Source organism: Leptopilina boulardi, unplaced genomic scaffold (genome assembly GCF_019393585.1).
Source record: "Leptopilina boulardi isolate dan_hultmark-lab unplaced genomic scaffold, ZJU_Lbou_2.1 LbouV2_372, whole genome shotgun sequence".
NCBI lineage: Eukaryota > Metazoa > Arthropoda > Insecta > Hymenoptera > Figitidae > Leptopilina > Leptopilina boulardi.
Window position 1 is genome coordinate 1,079,295 of NW_026137943.1, and position 16,957 is coordinate 1,096,251.

Here is a 16,957-nt window from a genome sequence, read left to right on the forward strand (position 1 = left end):
GAAAATGATAAAATTTATTCTTCACGTATAAGAATTATGCTAGTCATGCAAAGTGTGAGTAAACTATGGCAATCACGTAATGTACTTGTGTGTCTCAGTCGCAGTAAAGCTATCCGGTTGTTCTCATACATGCGCTTAACAGAAAAAATTATCTTCTAAATAAGAAAAAAAAAAAAATGTTTATCACATCGTGGACATATGTTTTGGCAACAATAATCGGTGCATTTGCAATTTATTTTCTACAAATATTAAAAAGACATAAATATTTTGAAAATCATGGAATTCCATATAAATCACCAGTGCCAATATTTGGTAATATGTTGCCAATAATATTTCGTCAAAAAAATATGGGTACAGTAATTCGTGAATTATATAATAAATATCCAAATAAAAAATATTTTGGATTTTATGATTTTATGAATCCTGTGATTGTATTACGTGATATGGAATTAATAAAATCAGTGGCTGTAAAGAATTTTGATAGTTTTCCTGATCATCGAACATTTGTTAAAGAAACATGGGATCCATTATTTGGTAGAAATTTATTTTCATTAAAAGGTGAAAAATGGCATGATGTACGTTCATTATTGAGTCCTGCATTTACATCAAGTAAAATGAAAATAATGTTTAAACTTATTTCACAATGTGCATCGGATTTTACTGAAATTCTTGCTAACGATATTGAGGGTAATAAAATGAGAGAAATGAAAGAGGCATTTACAAGATATACAAATGATGTGATTGCAACGTGTGCATTTGGTATTAGCGTTAATACAATGAAGGATCCAAATAATGATTTTTATGTATTAGGTAAAGAAGCAACAAATTTGGAGAAATTAACGATAAAATTTTTTTTCATGAGAGAATTCCCTTATATTATGAGATTACTTAATATTAAATTGGTGGCACCACGTATTGAGAAATTTTTCACAAATATTATTAAATCAACAATTAATATACGCGATACAAAGGGAATAACACGACCCGATATGTTGCAATTAATGATGGATGCAAGAGGAAAAGGAAATAAAGTTGATCTCACAGCTGAAGAAATGACTGCTCAAGCTTTTATTTTCTTCTTTGGTGGATTTGATTCAACATCAACAAATATGTCATTTGCAGCGCATGAAATTGCAATTAATTCTGATGTTCAAAAAAAATTACAAAATGAAATTGATTGTGTTTTACGTGATACAAATGGTGATCCAACATATGATGCAATTAATGGAATGGAATATTTAGATGCTGTTGTTAATGAAACACTTAGGAAATATCCACTTGTTCCATCATTGGATAGAGTTTGTTCGCGAAAATTTGAACTTCCACCAAATGAAATTGGTGGTAAGCCATTTATCATTGAACCAGGAATGACAGTTTGGATACCAGCTGTTGCTTATCATTATGATTCACAATATTATGAGGAGCCAGAGAAATTTAATCCTAATCGATTTTTGGGTAATGATGCTGCAGCAAGTATCAAATCAACGACATTTTTATCATTTGGCTTAGGTCCAAGACAATGTATTGGAAATAGATTTGCTTTATTGGAAACGAAGACAATGTTGTTTCATCTTTTAGCGAGATGTAATTTGAAGATATGTCCTAAAACCAACGTTCCTATGAAATTAAGCAAAAAAACCTTTGGTTTTAGTGCTGACGGTGGTTATTGGATGCAACTCGAAAAAAGGGATAATAAATTCTTGAGCAATGGAATTGGGAAAAATTAGAATTTCTGATTTTAATTTATGAACTGAACTGTAAAAAAAAAGGATAGTAATTTTTAATTATTATGATAAAAGAAATTTTCGTTAATAAGAAATTTTTAATCTGTAACTTTGAGCATTTTTGATATCGATATTTAGAAATAAGTTTTATAAATAATAACAAATAATAATCATTGATAATGAGTATAAAAAATGTTTTATATTTTTTTCCTTAAGTTTGCATCGTTTTTTAAAATAAAAAAAAATATCTTTATCTTCAAACTGACATGTTTTGTAATAATTATTATCTGTTACACAACCCATTATAATCAGTTTTATTTTACTCTAATAACTTATAAACAAACATGCAAATATTTTTGCAGAAATTTTTTTTTTTTTTAGTTCTGAAAATGCAAATAAAAAAAGAAAAATACATAATTATATAGAGTTACCAAGCAGACAATTATAAATAGATCAGATGAGAAAATAATAACTGAACTTCATATTCAAAGTCATGCTTACGTGTGCAAAAATATATGGTTGACACTTTCTTCCTTATGTGTGGCCATTAAAATGTTTTCTTTACCTATGACCATGACCATGCTCTTCTAAATCAAATTTCAGTCTTAGAAAATCACTTCACAAGTGCGGTCCTTGATATATTGCGAAACACGCACTCTACGCGATTTTAATAAAAAAACAATCATGATTTTCAATATTTTGATGATAATTATCATCATATGTTTATTAATTATTCTTGGAATAAAATTTTTGAAAATTGTCAAATGTCATAAATTTTTTAAATTACATGGAATTCCCCATCAATCACCGTTACCAATTTTTGGCAATATATTACCAGTTTTATTACGTCAAATAAATGTAAGCGATTTAATTAAAAATTTATACAACAAATATCCAAATACAAAATACTTTGGACTTTATGATTTTGCTAATCCAGGAATTGTAATTCGTGATATTGAATTAATAAAATCAATTGGTATCAAGAATTTTGAAAATTTCACCGATCACGGTATGTTTGGTGAGGAGCCATGTGATCCATTATTTGGTAGAAATTTATTTTTATTAAAAGGCAAAAAATGGCATGATATTAGATGTTTATTGAGTCCTGCATTTACATCAAATAAATTGAAATTAATGTTTAAATTAATTTCACAATGTGCAATTAATTTTACTGAAATTTTAACAAATGAAACAAATGAATTAAAAGAAATGAAAGAGACATTTGATAAATATACAAATGATGTTATTCTTAATTGTGCATTTGGAATTAATATCAATACAATGAAAGATCCAAATAATGATTTTTATTTATTGGGTAAAAAAGCAACAAATATGGAAAAATTGACAATTAAAATATTTTTAATGAGAGAATTTCCATATCTTATGAATTTATTTAATATCAATTTAGTTGATCCTTGTGTTTATAAATTTTTTAAAAATATCATTATGTCAACAATTAAAAAAAGAGAAATTATGGGTATAATAAAAAATGATATGTTACAATTAATAATGAATGATAGAGGAAAATTAAATTTAACAGAGGATGAAAAAATTGCACAAGGATTTGTATTTTATTTTGGTGGTTTTGATGCAACATCAACAATTATTTCATGTGCTTCTCATGAACTTGCAGTTAATGTGAATATTCAAAGGAAATTACAAGAAAAAATTGATTTAATTTTATGTGAATTTAATGGTGATCCAACGTATGATGCAATTAGTGAATTTGAATATTTGGATGCTATTGTTAATGAAACATTAAGGAAATATCCAATTCTCCCTGTTTTGGATAGGGTTTGTACTAAGGAATTTGAATTTCCACCAACAACATCAGATGCTAAACCATTTTTGGTACAACCTGGTATGACAATATGGATTCCAGTTATTGGCTATCATTATGATCCAATTTATTATGAGGAGCCAGAAAAATTTAATCCTGAACGATTTTTAAAAAATGGAACAGCAAATATTAAATCAATGACATTTTTGTCATTTGGTATTGGACCAAGACAATGTATTGGCAGTAGATTTGCATTGTTAAAAATTAAAATTATGTTATTTCATTTATTGTCAAAATATAATTTGAAAGTATGTTCAAAAACAAATGTTCCTTTAAAGTCAAGTAAAAAAACATTGGGATTTTTTGCTGATAATGGTTATTGGATGGAGTTGGAAAGAAGAAAAAAAAAATTTCTTCTGTAATTGAATTTATAAATAAAGCTATGTTTTTTTTTTGAGACTGAAATTTGTGTATTATAAATAAACAATAATTGAACTTATTTACATGATTTTTTCCTTTTTCTATTTCCTTAACTCTTTATCCCATTTGATTAATAAAAATCATTTTTTAATTTTTTACTCATGTATATAGGATTTGTCTATTTATTTGATCTGAGAATTTTCAGTTAAATCCTCATTTATCATTATAAATCCTTTTATAAAATGTCGACAATGACAAGGAAAAATTGTAATTTTCTAAATTGTTAAAGAAATTAGATTCGTCACATCAAAATGTATTTTTTTTTCTTCAACTGACATTTCAGCGAAAGTTGTAATAAATTTTACTCTCCAATTATGATGAAAAAAAATAATAATAGCAAAAATAGATAGAGAAAATAAGTAAAGTAAATCGTAATGAATTTTAATTATCAATAATTTAGCATAATAATTCTGTAATTTAAAAATTATACACAGAATAGCCAACGTTATATCTGAATTATTGTTTATCTTTTTATATATATTATGAGAATGTGTTATTATATTTCTTATGAGAGAATTTTAAGTGATCAATTAAATATTAATAAATAGAAAAAAACTATCGTTTTATTAAAAGATTGCTTTACTAATATGATCCATACTCTGTTGTTGATAAAAATTTAGAATAATTTTTCCAAGATAAATTAATTTTTTCTTTCGTTAGATTACTTTTCTTTGGCCTTGAATATCGCAGTTAAAAATAGTTAAAAGAAATAAAATTAAAAATCCTTGTTCAAACTATTTTTCACAATGATGTGAAAAAAAATGTACGCAACAAAAATCTTTAATATTAAATCTACAATATTCGATTTAAAATTCATTGAAGTGCGTTGGAATATATATATATATATTACTAATACCAACTGAACATTGAGAGAATGTATTCACACATTTATAAGCGTCAGAATAATTACTCATCACTTAAACTTTATTTATTGCATTCAGAACAAAATCTCTCGTCAGTGTTGCAAAATTGTGGTTACTATCAAGTACTTTTATCATCACTCCTCTAAGAAACCAAGAACATAATGATTTCGAATGTTATTTTAATTCTTTTGTCAATAATAATAGTGAAATTAGTGAGTGATATTTTTAAAATAATCAAAAAACAAACTTATTTTAAAACAAATGGTATACCACACGATGCGGCAATACCTATTTTTGGTAATATGTTATCAGTAATAACACGTAAAAAGAATATTGGTGATATTGTTAAAAAATTATATAACACACATAAAAATGCAAAATACTTTGGATTTTATGATTTTACAAATCCAGTTATTGTAATACGTGATATTGAATTAGTGAAATCAATAGCTGTTAAAAATTTTGAAAGTTTTCCCGATCATGGATTACTTGGACCCGAACCACGTGATCAATTATTTGCAAGAAATTTATTTAATTTAAAAGGTGAACGATGGCACGATGTTAGAACATTATTAAGTCCTGCATTTACATCAAGTAAAATGAAAATACTATATAAACTTATTTCCGATAGTACTATTAATTTTGTTGAATGTTTATTACAAGATGAGAAAGGTAATAAAATGAGAGAAATGAAAGAGGTATTTACACGATGTACTAATGATGTAATAGCAACATGTGCTTTTGGAATAAATATTAATACAATGGAGAATCCTAAAAATGATTTTTATCTATTAGGTAAAGAAGCAACAAATTTTGAATCAATGACATTGAAAATTTTTCTAATGCGTGAATTTCCATTGATTGCAAAAATTTTTAATGCTAAATTATTAAGAACTGAGGTTAATAATTTTTTTAATGAAACCATTAGAACAACAATTAAAATGCGTGATACAATGGGAACAACACGACCTGATATGTTACAACTTTTAATGGATACTAGAGGTAAAGATAAAAAAGTTGATCTTACACCTGAAGAAATAACAGCACAAGCTTTTGTATTTTATTTTGCTGGTTTTGATACAATATCAACAACCATGTCATTTGTTGCATATGAACTTGCAATTAATCCTGATGTACAATTACGATTACAAGATGAAATTGATACAGTTTTACGTGATTCAAATGGTGAACCATCATTTGAGACAATTAAAGGAATGGAATATTTAGATGCAGTACTTAATGAAACAATGAGAAAATATCCAGTTTTTGCCGCATTGGATAGAGTATGCTCGAGGGAATTTAATTTACCGCCAGCTGTACCGGATGCTAAATCAATTGTCGTGAAACCTGGTATGGTGATTTGGATTCCCGTTATTGGTTATCATTATGATCCATTATATTATGAGGAGCCGGAGAAATTTAATCCTGATCGTTTTTTAAAAAATGGCACCGCCAGCAATAAGGCAACAACATTTATGTCATTTGGTATTGGTCCAAGACAATGTATTGGAAATAGATTTGCATTAATGGAAATAAAGACAGTATTCTTTCATTTATTGGCTAGATGTAACATTAGAGTTTGTTCAAAAACAAATGTACCATTGGAATTAAGTAAAAAATCAATTGGATTTGCTGCTAAAGATGGTTATTGGGTGAAATTAGAGAAAAGGGATAAAAATTTTTTGTAATAACAAATAAATTTCTTTAACGTTATTGATGATGTAACTTTTAGAAAATACGAATTATAAATAAATTATTCTGAATAGTAATTATCTTAATTTGAACGTAATTCTTTCCTTTAATATAAAAGGACATTTTAAATACGCACGAGTGTAAAATAAATATTAATGAGCTTCATATAAACTTGTAATTCTGGTTTTTAAATTTTTTGTCGAGTTTTTTTTTGCAGATGAAAATCTGTGTAACCTTTCGTTTGAAAAGTTAATTTTTGTCAATTTGATAAAAATTCATAATAAAAAAATTAATATTATAATTATAAGTTAAAAATATTTATAATAATTTTAATTCAATTATATTCGAGCTTATATTATCTAAATTTTACTAGAAAATTTTTCTAAATTAGAGGAATTATTACTATAATTGTTCTCTCAATTAACGATTATTATCTTAATTCTCTTTATCTTATTTTAAAAGATAATTATTTTTTTTGAAAAAACAATAAAATTATTTTCATTGTTTATGATAGTAAATGATAAATAATAAATTAATCAATAATTCAGATTTTCACATTCGTTGTTCATAGATTATCTCAACCCATATATATGTTTAAAAAAATATATATATATTTTTTTACAGCATGTCAGTACACTCAATGATTATGTAACATTTAATCAAACATCATATCATTCAAGTCACATCTCTCTCTATTTCAACAGTACAAATTTTAAATAAAGAACTTACCATCATGCTCTTAAATATTATTTCATTTTTTTTTGTCATTATAATTTTGAATTATATTCTAACCCTCATAACAAAAGGATATCCCTAGGATATCCATAGGATATCCATATCAATGGTCGATATCCATAGGATATCCCTAGGATATCTGTGGGATATTATCAATATATCCCAAGATATCTTGTGTTATTAGGGAAAATTAATAAAAAGACAAACATTTTTATTGGATGAAATTGAAAATGAGAAAAACAACATTTTCTTTAAAGAAATAATTTTTAATCATAAAAAAAAAATTACATATTTCACAAAGAAAATTAATTTTCAGATTATATTTTTTATTGTATCATATTATTTGCAATAATGCAAATTGACAATAATCATTCAATATTAATGCTTATAGAGTGCAAATATTTATTGTAGCTTTAAAAAATTTTCCGTTCCTTTTTTATTCTGCGTTTATCTGCAAGTAAAATTTTTTAACAGTGTGATTTTGTTCTTCAATTATATATAAATATTGGTAATTACCAATTCACACAATTTAGCTGCACTAATTTCTCATCCTACGGATATTATCGATTCAATTTATTCAATTCAACTCCTACATTCTCCCACGTGCAAAAATAAACATATATATTTATATTGTTGATGATAGTGTAAGAAATTTTAGATCTCTGGATGACTATCAAGTAAAGTGAATCAATTTTGATAAATTAACGACGCAGTAGCAAAGTTAATAAAATTCTTCTATATGATGCACTCGAAAGCAGTCAAGGTTAAACAGTTTAAATAAAACAGGTATTCTACATCAGGTAATAATCAGTCACTAATGAAACGTTGATACTTCAACATGTTTTTAAACTTATGGACATTAATTTTCACCACTTTTGCTGGTGTTTTGGCATTATATTTTTATTATTCATTGAAAAAGTTAAATATTTTTCAAAATCATGGAATACCATATAAATCGCCGATGCCAATTTTTGGTAATCAAACACCGGTTATATTTCGAAAAATTTATATGGGTCATTTAATTGAAAAATTATACAATGAAAATTCAAAGGCAAAATATTTTGGATTATTTGATTTTATGAATCCAGTGATTGTGCTTCGTGATATGGAATTAATAAAAACTGTGACAGTGAAGAATTTTGAAAATTTTCCAAATCATAAAATATTTTTCGATGAATCATGGGAACCATTGTTTAGTAAAAATTTATTTGCCCTACAAAATGAGAAATGGCATAATGTTAGAACATTATTGAGTCCCGCATTTACATCAAGTAAAATGAAAATAATGTATAAATTAATTTCCGAATGTGCTATTAATTTTGCCGAATTTTTATCAAATGATAAAAAAGCAAGGGAAATGATTGAAATGAAAAGTGCATTTACACGTTATACTAATGATGTTATTGCAACATGCGCATTTGGAATAAGTGTTGATTCAATGAAAAATCCAAATAATGAATTTTATTTAATGGGTAAAGAAGCAACGGATCCAGTTAAAGTTGCATTAAAATTTTTTTTCTTACGTAGCTTTCCGATTATAATGAAATTCTTTAATATCCGATTAATAAGTAACGCAATTGATCGTTTCTTTACGGAAATTATTAGATCGACAATTAAAACAAGAGATAATAATGGTATAACACGACCTGATATGTTGCAATTAATGATGGATTCAAGGGGTAAAGAAGGAAATAAAATTGATCTTACACCAGAGGAAATGACTGCTCAGGCATTTATTTTCTTTTTTGCTGGTTTTGATCCAGTTTCAACAAATATGTCATTTGCTGCTCATGAACTTGCAGTTAATCCTAATATTCAATCTCGATTACAAGAGGAAATTGATTCAGTTTTACGTGCAACAAACGGTGAACCAACATATGAGGCAATTAATGGAATGGAATATTTGGATGCTGTTTTAAATGAAACATTAAGAAAACATCCAATTGTACCATTTCTTGATAGAGTTTGTAATAAACGTTTTGAATTACCAGCAACATTACCTGATGCCAAACCAATAACAATGGAACCTGGTATGACTATTTGGATTCCAGTTAGTGCAATTCATTCAAATCCAGATTATTACGATGAACCGGAAAAATTTAATCCCGATAGATTTTTATCAAATGGCACTGCCAACAATAAATCAATGACATTTTTAACTTTTGGTATTGGTCCACGACAATGTATTGGAAATAGATTTGCAATTTTAGAAACAAAAGTAGTCTTATTTCATTTATTGGCGAAATGTAATTTCAAAGTTTGTTCAAAAACAAATGAACCATTAATATTAAGTAAAAAAACATTCGCTCGTAATTCCGAGGGTGGTTTTTGGATGAAAATAGAGAAAAGAAATAAATAAATTTTATTATTATCGTAGAAAGGGGTTATTTCGCACATTGCGGGTAAATTTACTCATCAAATTGTCTGCTTTAAATTATCTTTAAACTAAATTTTGATACTATTATTTTTAAATTAAAATTATTTTTATGAAAATCATATATATATATGTAATAAAAGAAAATATATAGCATCTGAATAAATCTTTGGAGTATTTAATAAAGTTGATTTTAATTTTTTATTAAGATAATAAGGATACAGTGTAATTTGTGAGGAGTAAAGGGCAAATGTATATTTTCAATGGTGACGACATCAATATTTCCCATCTGTTCTATATTTTTCCAAAAATTATTTCAATTAATATTGACGAGAATTTAGAACATTTAAATAAGAAAACATTGTTTTCATCATCTGAAATCAAGGAAGAAAAAAAATTTTTTAAATTTAATTTTTCACTATTTTTTGTATAAATTACATAAGTCACTATAAAGGAAATATTATTGCAATAATTTGCGTATATACTTTTTATAATAAATAATATCACTTACCGAAGCATAAAAATCAAATGATAAGACAAAAGTTTTACCAATATTTATATTAGATTCTTTCATTGCTCCCATCATCATAACAAAAATCATTTTTTTTACTTTTAATGACTCACTATACCAATCCGTTTCATACCTCAAATAATAATTCATAGCATATTTAATAATCTCTTCTTTTATTTTGATTATTAATATTCTAAATTATATATGATTTTTGTTTTGTCTTACATATAATTTATTAAAGAAGAACTTTGACTTTTTACTACTTGTCCACAATAGCAGTTAAAAAACATATGTGTAAGTTGACCAATTATTGTCAGTCCCCCTCTAATTAAAATCACTTTGTTTGACTTATTAAGGATAATCTGCAAATGATTTTTATCAAGTTATTTAAAAATGTATTAACAAGTAAGATCATTTAAAAAAAAAAAAAATGAAAAAAATTAGTAGATACAAATCTTTACCAAGGAGCCAAACAATGTTATCAGTGCTCCTAAAATTAAATATGTAACAAATAAAAATGATGAAAAACAATTATTAATGTTACCGATGAATCTATAAAGGTAAGAAGAAAAATTTGATTAATTTCCAAGATAAATGAAAATTTAAATAAATAATTTATTAAAATGAATCATTTTTAAAATTCAAAATAACAAATACAAACATAAGTATTCGATGATATTTTTTTACACAACGAGAAACATTTTTTAACACTTCTACTTCACTCTTTACACGTTCGCCAGTTTTTTGATTGACAGTAAAGTGTTTTAAATCAAATCTGAAATATGTAAAAAAAAAAAAAACATTATTTGACATAAAAAACTTAAATTTTTTAAACATTTGCTTTTAAACATATTTTACCTCAAAATCTTAATCATTGCACAAGCATGTGTAGCTGCAATGTAAATTATCACATCAACACATATAACAGGCTCAATACTAAAATAACCACCAATAGTTATATGTGCCGATGTTAATACATAATGTTCAGTACTATTAAAAAAATAATAATCAAAATCAATTGAATATCTATTTGGTCCAGATTTATGTGATGGCATTATAGCTTTAAATAACAATTTTTGAAACCATGCTTCACTCATGTAAATTATCAAAATAGATGTTGTATAGACTGTAAATAATTAAATGATCCAGCGAAATTTCATAATTAGATAAAACTATTATATCTATTGAAATTAAATTCATACAAATAAAATCTCTCTCTTTAAATTGTTAATAAAGTTAATATAATTTTTACTTACTTAGATAACAAGTAGTTACTATTCTTAATATTTTTCCATATTTCATCAAGATTTCTTTGTGATTCGTATTTTTCTTTGCATTTTCATAATCTTCGAATATAATTAAATAAAGCCCTTCTAACTGATATTAAAATAAATTTACATAAAATTATTATGAATACTATATCCTTAGTTTGCAAATTTTATAATTTTCATTTGTCAGTGAAGTATATGGAATTTAGGCTTCCGTTGTACAACTTTTTTTATTATATATATTTACCTGTTTCATATGTACACTTTGATTTACATATGTTGCCCATATTAAAAGAGTAAGAGCAAAAAAGGCAAGATTTTCAATAGCAACATTAAAATCATCCAAATTTCTAAAAAAGTTTAATACCTGTTGTGTAATATAAACAAAATATTTATCATTAATTTTTCAAAAATATATATCAAATATATATATATATTTTTTTTAATTTACTTGCAGAGTATAATCTATTAAAAATTTTTAATTTGATTTTCATACAGTATTTGTTGCTAGATGTTATATGGTTATAAAGACTCAAATCATGGCGCATGACACGCAAACTTCTCAGGTATGTGAAAAGCACAATTTTGAATATTTTTTAAAAAAACCTTTTGGAAAATGTTCAGAATAACATAGACTCTGTCTGTTATGTGCGGAAAATTCAAAATTTTTTTCGTTTAAAACGTTTTTCAAACAATGTTAAGGTCACAAATCATGGCGCATGACACGCAAACTTCTCAGGTATGTGAAAAACACAATTTTGAATATTTTTTAAAAAAACCTTTTGGAAAATGTTCAGAGAAACATAGACTATGTCTGTTATGTGCGAAAAATTCAAAATTTTGCGTTTTAAACGTTTTTTAAACAATGCCTACATATAAGCAATTCGTGTATTTTTCCTTACTTGTGACAACCAACTTAAACATTGTTTAAAAAACGTTTTAAACGCAAAATTTTGAATTTTTCGCACATAACAGACAGAGTCTGTGTTATTCTGAATATTTTCCAAAAGGTTTTTTTAAAAAATATTCAAAATTGTGCTTTTCACATACCTGAGAAGTTTGCGTGTCATGCGCCATAATTTGTGACCTTAACATTGTTTAAAAAACGTTTTAAACGCAAAATTTTGAATTTTCCGCACATAACAGACAGAGTCTATGTTATTCTGAACATTTTCCAAAAGGTTTTTTTAAAAAATATTCAAAATTGTGCTTTTCACATACCTGAGAAGTTTGCGTGTCATGCGCCATGATTTGTGACGTCACGAAGGTTCAAATGCTCTTAATTAAAAATATCATTGTAATGTAATTTACTAGTAAAAATTGTGTACACTTGACTACAACTACAAATATTATCATTATTACCTTAGTATTACACATTTTACAAGCATTACATACTACTACCAAAATATTACTGTATTACAAAAGTATTACACATATATTACTGAGTATTAACCTTTATTACAAAAAATATTACACGTCAATTATAGCATTTTCTTATACGTAGAACTTTTCAATAAAATTAAAATAAGAAATAGAGAAATAAATAATTAAATATTCTTAAATATTAGGGTAAGTGCATCAATTACGGCGCGTTCATAAAAAATAACTATTATTACTATTACATTTAATATAACTGTTGCAAAATGATTTTAATATTTTTTTTTGATACAATTACTAATGAAGATGAACATTTAAACAATTATTAATTAAATTATTTGAGATCAAATTTTTTCCCTCGCCGTAATTGAAACATTTTTAATATTTCCATTAAAATTTAAATTCCATCCTCTAATTTCGGCGGGCAAATTATCTTCAAAATACACGTAATTTTTGTCATCGAAACTGATACAAACACGCCGCAATAAAAAATTACAGTATTAAATTTAATTTCTCATATTTGTTTAAAACTTTTACTTATATTAAAATTTTTTGGTTTGATTTTCTTTAAATTTTTTCAGATATTACAACATAATACCACAATATTACAAGTATTATACAGTATTACATGATATTACACAATAATACTTATTATTACAAGACATTACAAAATATTACAGGTATTACCGAGTATTTTTTTTTTTTTAGTCTCATTTTTTTTCTCAACGGTTTCTTACACAAAATTGTGTGGGGAATTCAGAAAATTTAATTTTCCTTAGGACGTCAAGAATACTATTTTTTAATAACATTTTATAAATAAATAATATAAAAATCTATTAAATATGAAATTTTTTCAAAATAAAAATTATATTTAGAAACTACATTTTAAGACGAGAAAAACCCTTTTTGGTTTTTAATTGGTGAACAGGAACTCGAGAAAAAATTTTTTTAAAATAAGACTGCAAAAAATTTCAATTGTTTATAACTTTAACAAAAAATTTTTTTTTGACCTAAAAATTTCAGGGACTTATTTTTATCATGTAAGGAGTCAAAAGAAATGATTTTTGATTAAAAAAAAAAATTTCTGAATTTTAGGTGATCCGTTTGAGAAATTCTGACCCATATATAAAACTTTTTTGTTAAAATTTATTTAAGTATAGTTTCTTCTTCTTTATTTCTACATACAATAGGCGTTGTCCAACAAAAATGAGAGATGCCCAAAACGATTAAATGAATTTTTAATATTCTGTTTGGTACAAATGGCCAAAATCCACATGATATAAGTATATATTTCATTAACTTAATATAAGATAGATATAATTTAGAATACATTATATTAACAAAAATTAAAAAGAAATCTCTTTCTTAACAAGAGAAAATATAATTACTGCACACTGAGAATATGTGAATAAATTTATTTCATGAAATTAATAAATATTTTTCTTGTAAACCAATATATTTATTAAACACAAAAAAAGTTGATAGTTTTAAAAGTTTATATTGATAAATAAATTTTTCATACGGAACAATAAATTGTAATTTACATAATTTACCTATGTGAATTCTACATGTGCAACTGAAAAAAAAATATATTAAACTTCAATTTTTTAATATGCTATATCTCATAAAAAGTTTTATTTAATTTTCTATTCTAATATAATATTCCCTTGGACATGATATAACAACTATTTCCCTATCATTACTTCTATATTAACTTTTACAATTCTATGAATATAATACCAAAAAAAAAAAAAATATGGCAAATATCTGGAATATAATTTTAATATTGAAAATGATTTTTATTCAAGAATATATTTTCTGAATAATAAATAATAAAAGTGTAATTGTAAATCAATATAATTTAAATATAACAGATTGAGGGTAACTCTCCGTTTTTCACATTTTTGTCAATAAAATATAAAAGAAGTATTACAGTGACGTTGTGTTTGTGTGTTTAATTCTAATGATTCTTTTAACATTTTAAAAGTGAAATCAAGGAAAATAAATCATTAATATCTCAGTTATCTTTATATCAATATTTTCTTTTTTTTTTCATTAATTGATTAAAGAGCATCATTATTGAACAATAAAAATTGATAACAAATTTAAATACATTTATAAAAAAATTAATTATAATTGCACAATAAGACGCAATTAGAGGAAATACTTTATTATATATATTAAACAAAAGAAGAAAAAAAATGTAATATCAAAATTTCTTGTAGAATTTCCTAAATGAAAATCAAATTGCACAACTTGGGTAAAAATTGATAAACAGCTTGGAGTTTCTTACAAAAATTAGTAATGAATGTATTGTTTCTTTTTTTTTTTTAATAATGATTGCATCAGTAGGAGATATAAATACATGTATTTAAACTCAAAAAGATTCAGTTTAATGTCAACAGTTGTCATATTTAAAGCTATATTTTTTAAAAAATATATATTTAAAATTTTTTATTTTCGAGAAACAAGAATAAACATTTTAAAACAATGATTATCAACATTCTAACTGTGATTTTAACAATTTTCATTGGATGTTTTGTCATTTATATTTTCTTCAATTATAAAAAATTAAATTACCTTAAAATTCATGGAATTCCACATGTCACACCATTACCAATTTTGGGTAATTTAGCATCAATTGTATTTCGTCAAAAGCACACTGGTGAATTTCAATTAAAATTATATAATAAATTTTCAAATTCAAAATATTTTGGATATTATGATTTTCAAACGCCAGTAATTGTATTACGTGACATTGAATTAATAAAATCAATTGGAGTGAAAAATTTTGAAAGTTTTCAAGATCATCGTTTATTTTTTGATGATTCATCCGATCCAATGTTTAGTAGAAATTTATTTGCTCTAAAAGGACAAAAGTGGCATGACGTGAGAATTTTATTGAGTCCAGCATTTACATCAAATAAAATGAAAATAATGTTTAAACTTATATCTGAATGTGCAATAAATTTTGCCGAATTTCTTTCAAATGATGAAAAAAAAAATAATAAAATACGTGATATTAAAGATTGTTTTACACGTTATACTAATGATGTTATTGCAACATGTGCATTTGGAATTAATGTTGATTCAATGAAAAATCCAAAAAATGAATTTTATTTAATGGGCATTGATGTAACGGATCCAGTGAAAATGTCTATAAAATTTATTTTTTTACGAATGTTCCCAAAGTTATTGAAATTTTTTAATATTAGATTTATTAGTATGAAAATTGAAAAATTCTTCACTAATGTTATTAGTACAACAATTAATATGCGTGATAAGAATGAAATAAGTCGACCCGATATGTTACAACTTATGATGGATTCAAGAGGTGAGAGTAATAAAATACAACTTACATCTGTGGAAATGACTGCACAAGCATTTGTATTTTTTTTCGGTGGTTTTGATACAATATCAACACATGTTTCATTTGTTGCTTATGAACTTGCATTAAATTCAAAAATTCAAATGAAATTACAAGAGGAAATTAATTTTGTTTTACAAATAACAAATAATAATCCTTCATATGAGGCAATTAATGGAATGGAGTATTTAGATGCAGTGATAAGTGAATGTTTGAGAAAATATCCAATTGTACCATTTGTTGATAGAGTTTGTAATAAACAATTTGAACTTCCACCAAATCAACCGGATTCAAAACCATTTATAATTGAACCAGGAATGTCTATTATGATTCCAATTTATGCAATTCAACATGATTTGTCTTATTATGAGGAACCGGAGAAATTTAATCCTGATAGATTTTTAAATACTGGCAACGCTAGTAATAAATCAGCAACATTTTTGGCATTTGGTCTTGGACCAAGACAATGTATTGGAAATAGATTTGCTGTTTTGGAAACAAAAATTGTGTTATTTCATTTATTGGCTAGATGTAATTTAAAAGTTTGTAAAAAGACCAATGTACCATTAAAATTGAGTAAAAAAACATTTACACTAACAGCCGTTGGTGGTTATTGGTTGGAAATTGAAAAACGAAATGTAAAATGTAATTCAAGAAAATAAAAAAATACATTATGGAAATTATTATTATAAATATTTTCATTATTTATTTATTATCCTCCTATCAATTTAGTTTTTATTTTAAATCTAATATTATAAATGCTTTTAGAGCTCTCTGTATACATTC

General features: G+C 25.0%; 6 protein-coding genes across 6 annotated transcripts; 5 read left to right on the top strand and 1 right to left on the bottom strand.

The window, feature by feature from the left end:
- Positions 1-43: 43 nt before the first annotated feature.
- Positions 44-1,989, top strand: LOC127287755 (cytochrome P450 9e2-like). Its single transcript, XM_051314849.1, has one exon. It carries the CDS (start codon positions 177-179, stop codon positions 1,725-1,727), a length of 1,551 nt encoding a protein of 516 aa, XP_051170806.1. The 5' UTR covers positions 44-176; the 3' UTR covers positions 1,728-1,989.
- Positions 1,990-2,131: 142 nt separating this feature from the next.
- Positions 2,132-4,003, top strand: LOC127287756 (cytochrome P450 9e2-like). The gene has a single exon (XM_051314850.1). It carries the CDS (start codon positions 2,409-2,411, stop codon positions 3,924-3,926), a length of 1,518 nt encoding a protein of 505 aa, XP_051170807.1. The 5' UTR covers positions 2,132-2,408; the 3' UTR covers positions 3,927-4,003.
- Positions 4,004-4,906: 903 nt separating this feature from the next.
- Positions 4,907-6,616, top strand: LOC127287689 (cytochrome P450 9e2-like). Its single transcript, XM_051314752.1, has one exon. It carries the CDS (start codon positions 5,009-5,011, stop codon positions 6,533-6,535), a length of 1,527 nt encoding a protein of 508 aa, XP_051170709.1. The 5' UTR covers positions 4,907-5,008; the 3' UTR covers positions 6,536-6,616.
- Positions 6,617-8,061: 1,445 nt separating this feature from the next.
- Positions 8,062-9,834, top strand: LOC127287707 (cytochrome P450 9e2-like). Its single transcript, XM_051314784.1, has one exon. The coding sequence runs from the start codon at positions 8,113-8,115 to the stop codon at positions 9,631-9,633; it is 1,521 nt and encodes a 506-aa protein (XP_051170741.1). The 5' UTR covers positions 8,062-8,112; the 3' UTR covers positions 9,634-9,834.
- Positions 9,835-9,893: 59 nt separating this feature from the next.
- LOC127287708 (odorant receptor 47a-like) lies at positions 9,894-14,372 on the bottom strand. Its single transcript, XM_051314785.1, has 9 exons — positions 13,990-14,372; positions 11,675-11,794; positions 11,416-11,536; positions 11,018-11,285; positions 10,821-10,934; positions 10,621-10,711; positions 10,385-10,521; positions 10,160-10,292; positions 9,894-10,022 (listed from the first exon to the last, which is right to left on the bottom strand). Exons 1-9 carry the CDS (start codon positions 14,134-14,136, stop codon positions 9,969-9,971), a joined length of 1,185 nt encoding a protein of 394 aa, XP_051170742.1. The 5' UTR covers positions 14,137-14,372; the 3' UTR covers positions 9,894-9,968.
- Positions 14,373-14,888: 516 nt separating this feature from the next.
- On the top strand, positions 14,889-16,864 carry LOC127287710 (cytochrome P450 9e2-like). The gene has a single exon (XM_051314793.1). The coding sequence runs from the start codon at positions 15,295-15,297 to the stop codon at positions 16,831-16,833; it is 1,539 nt and encodes a 512-aa protein (XP_051170750.1). The 5' UTR covers positions 14,889-15,294; the 3' UTR covers positions 16,834-16,864.
- The last annotated feature ends 93 nt before the right edge of the window (positions 16,865-16,957 follow it).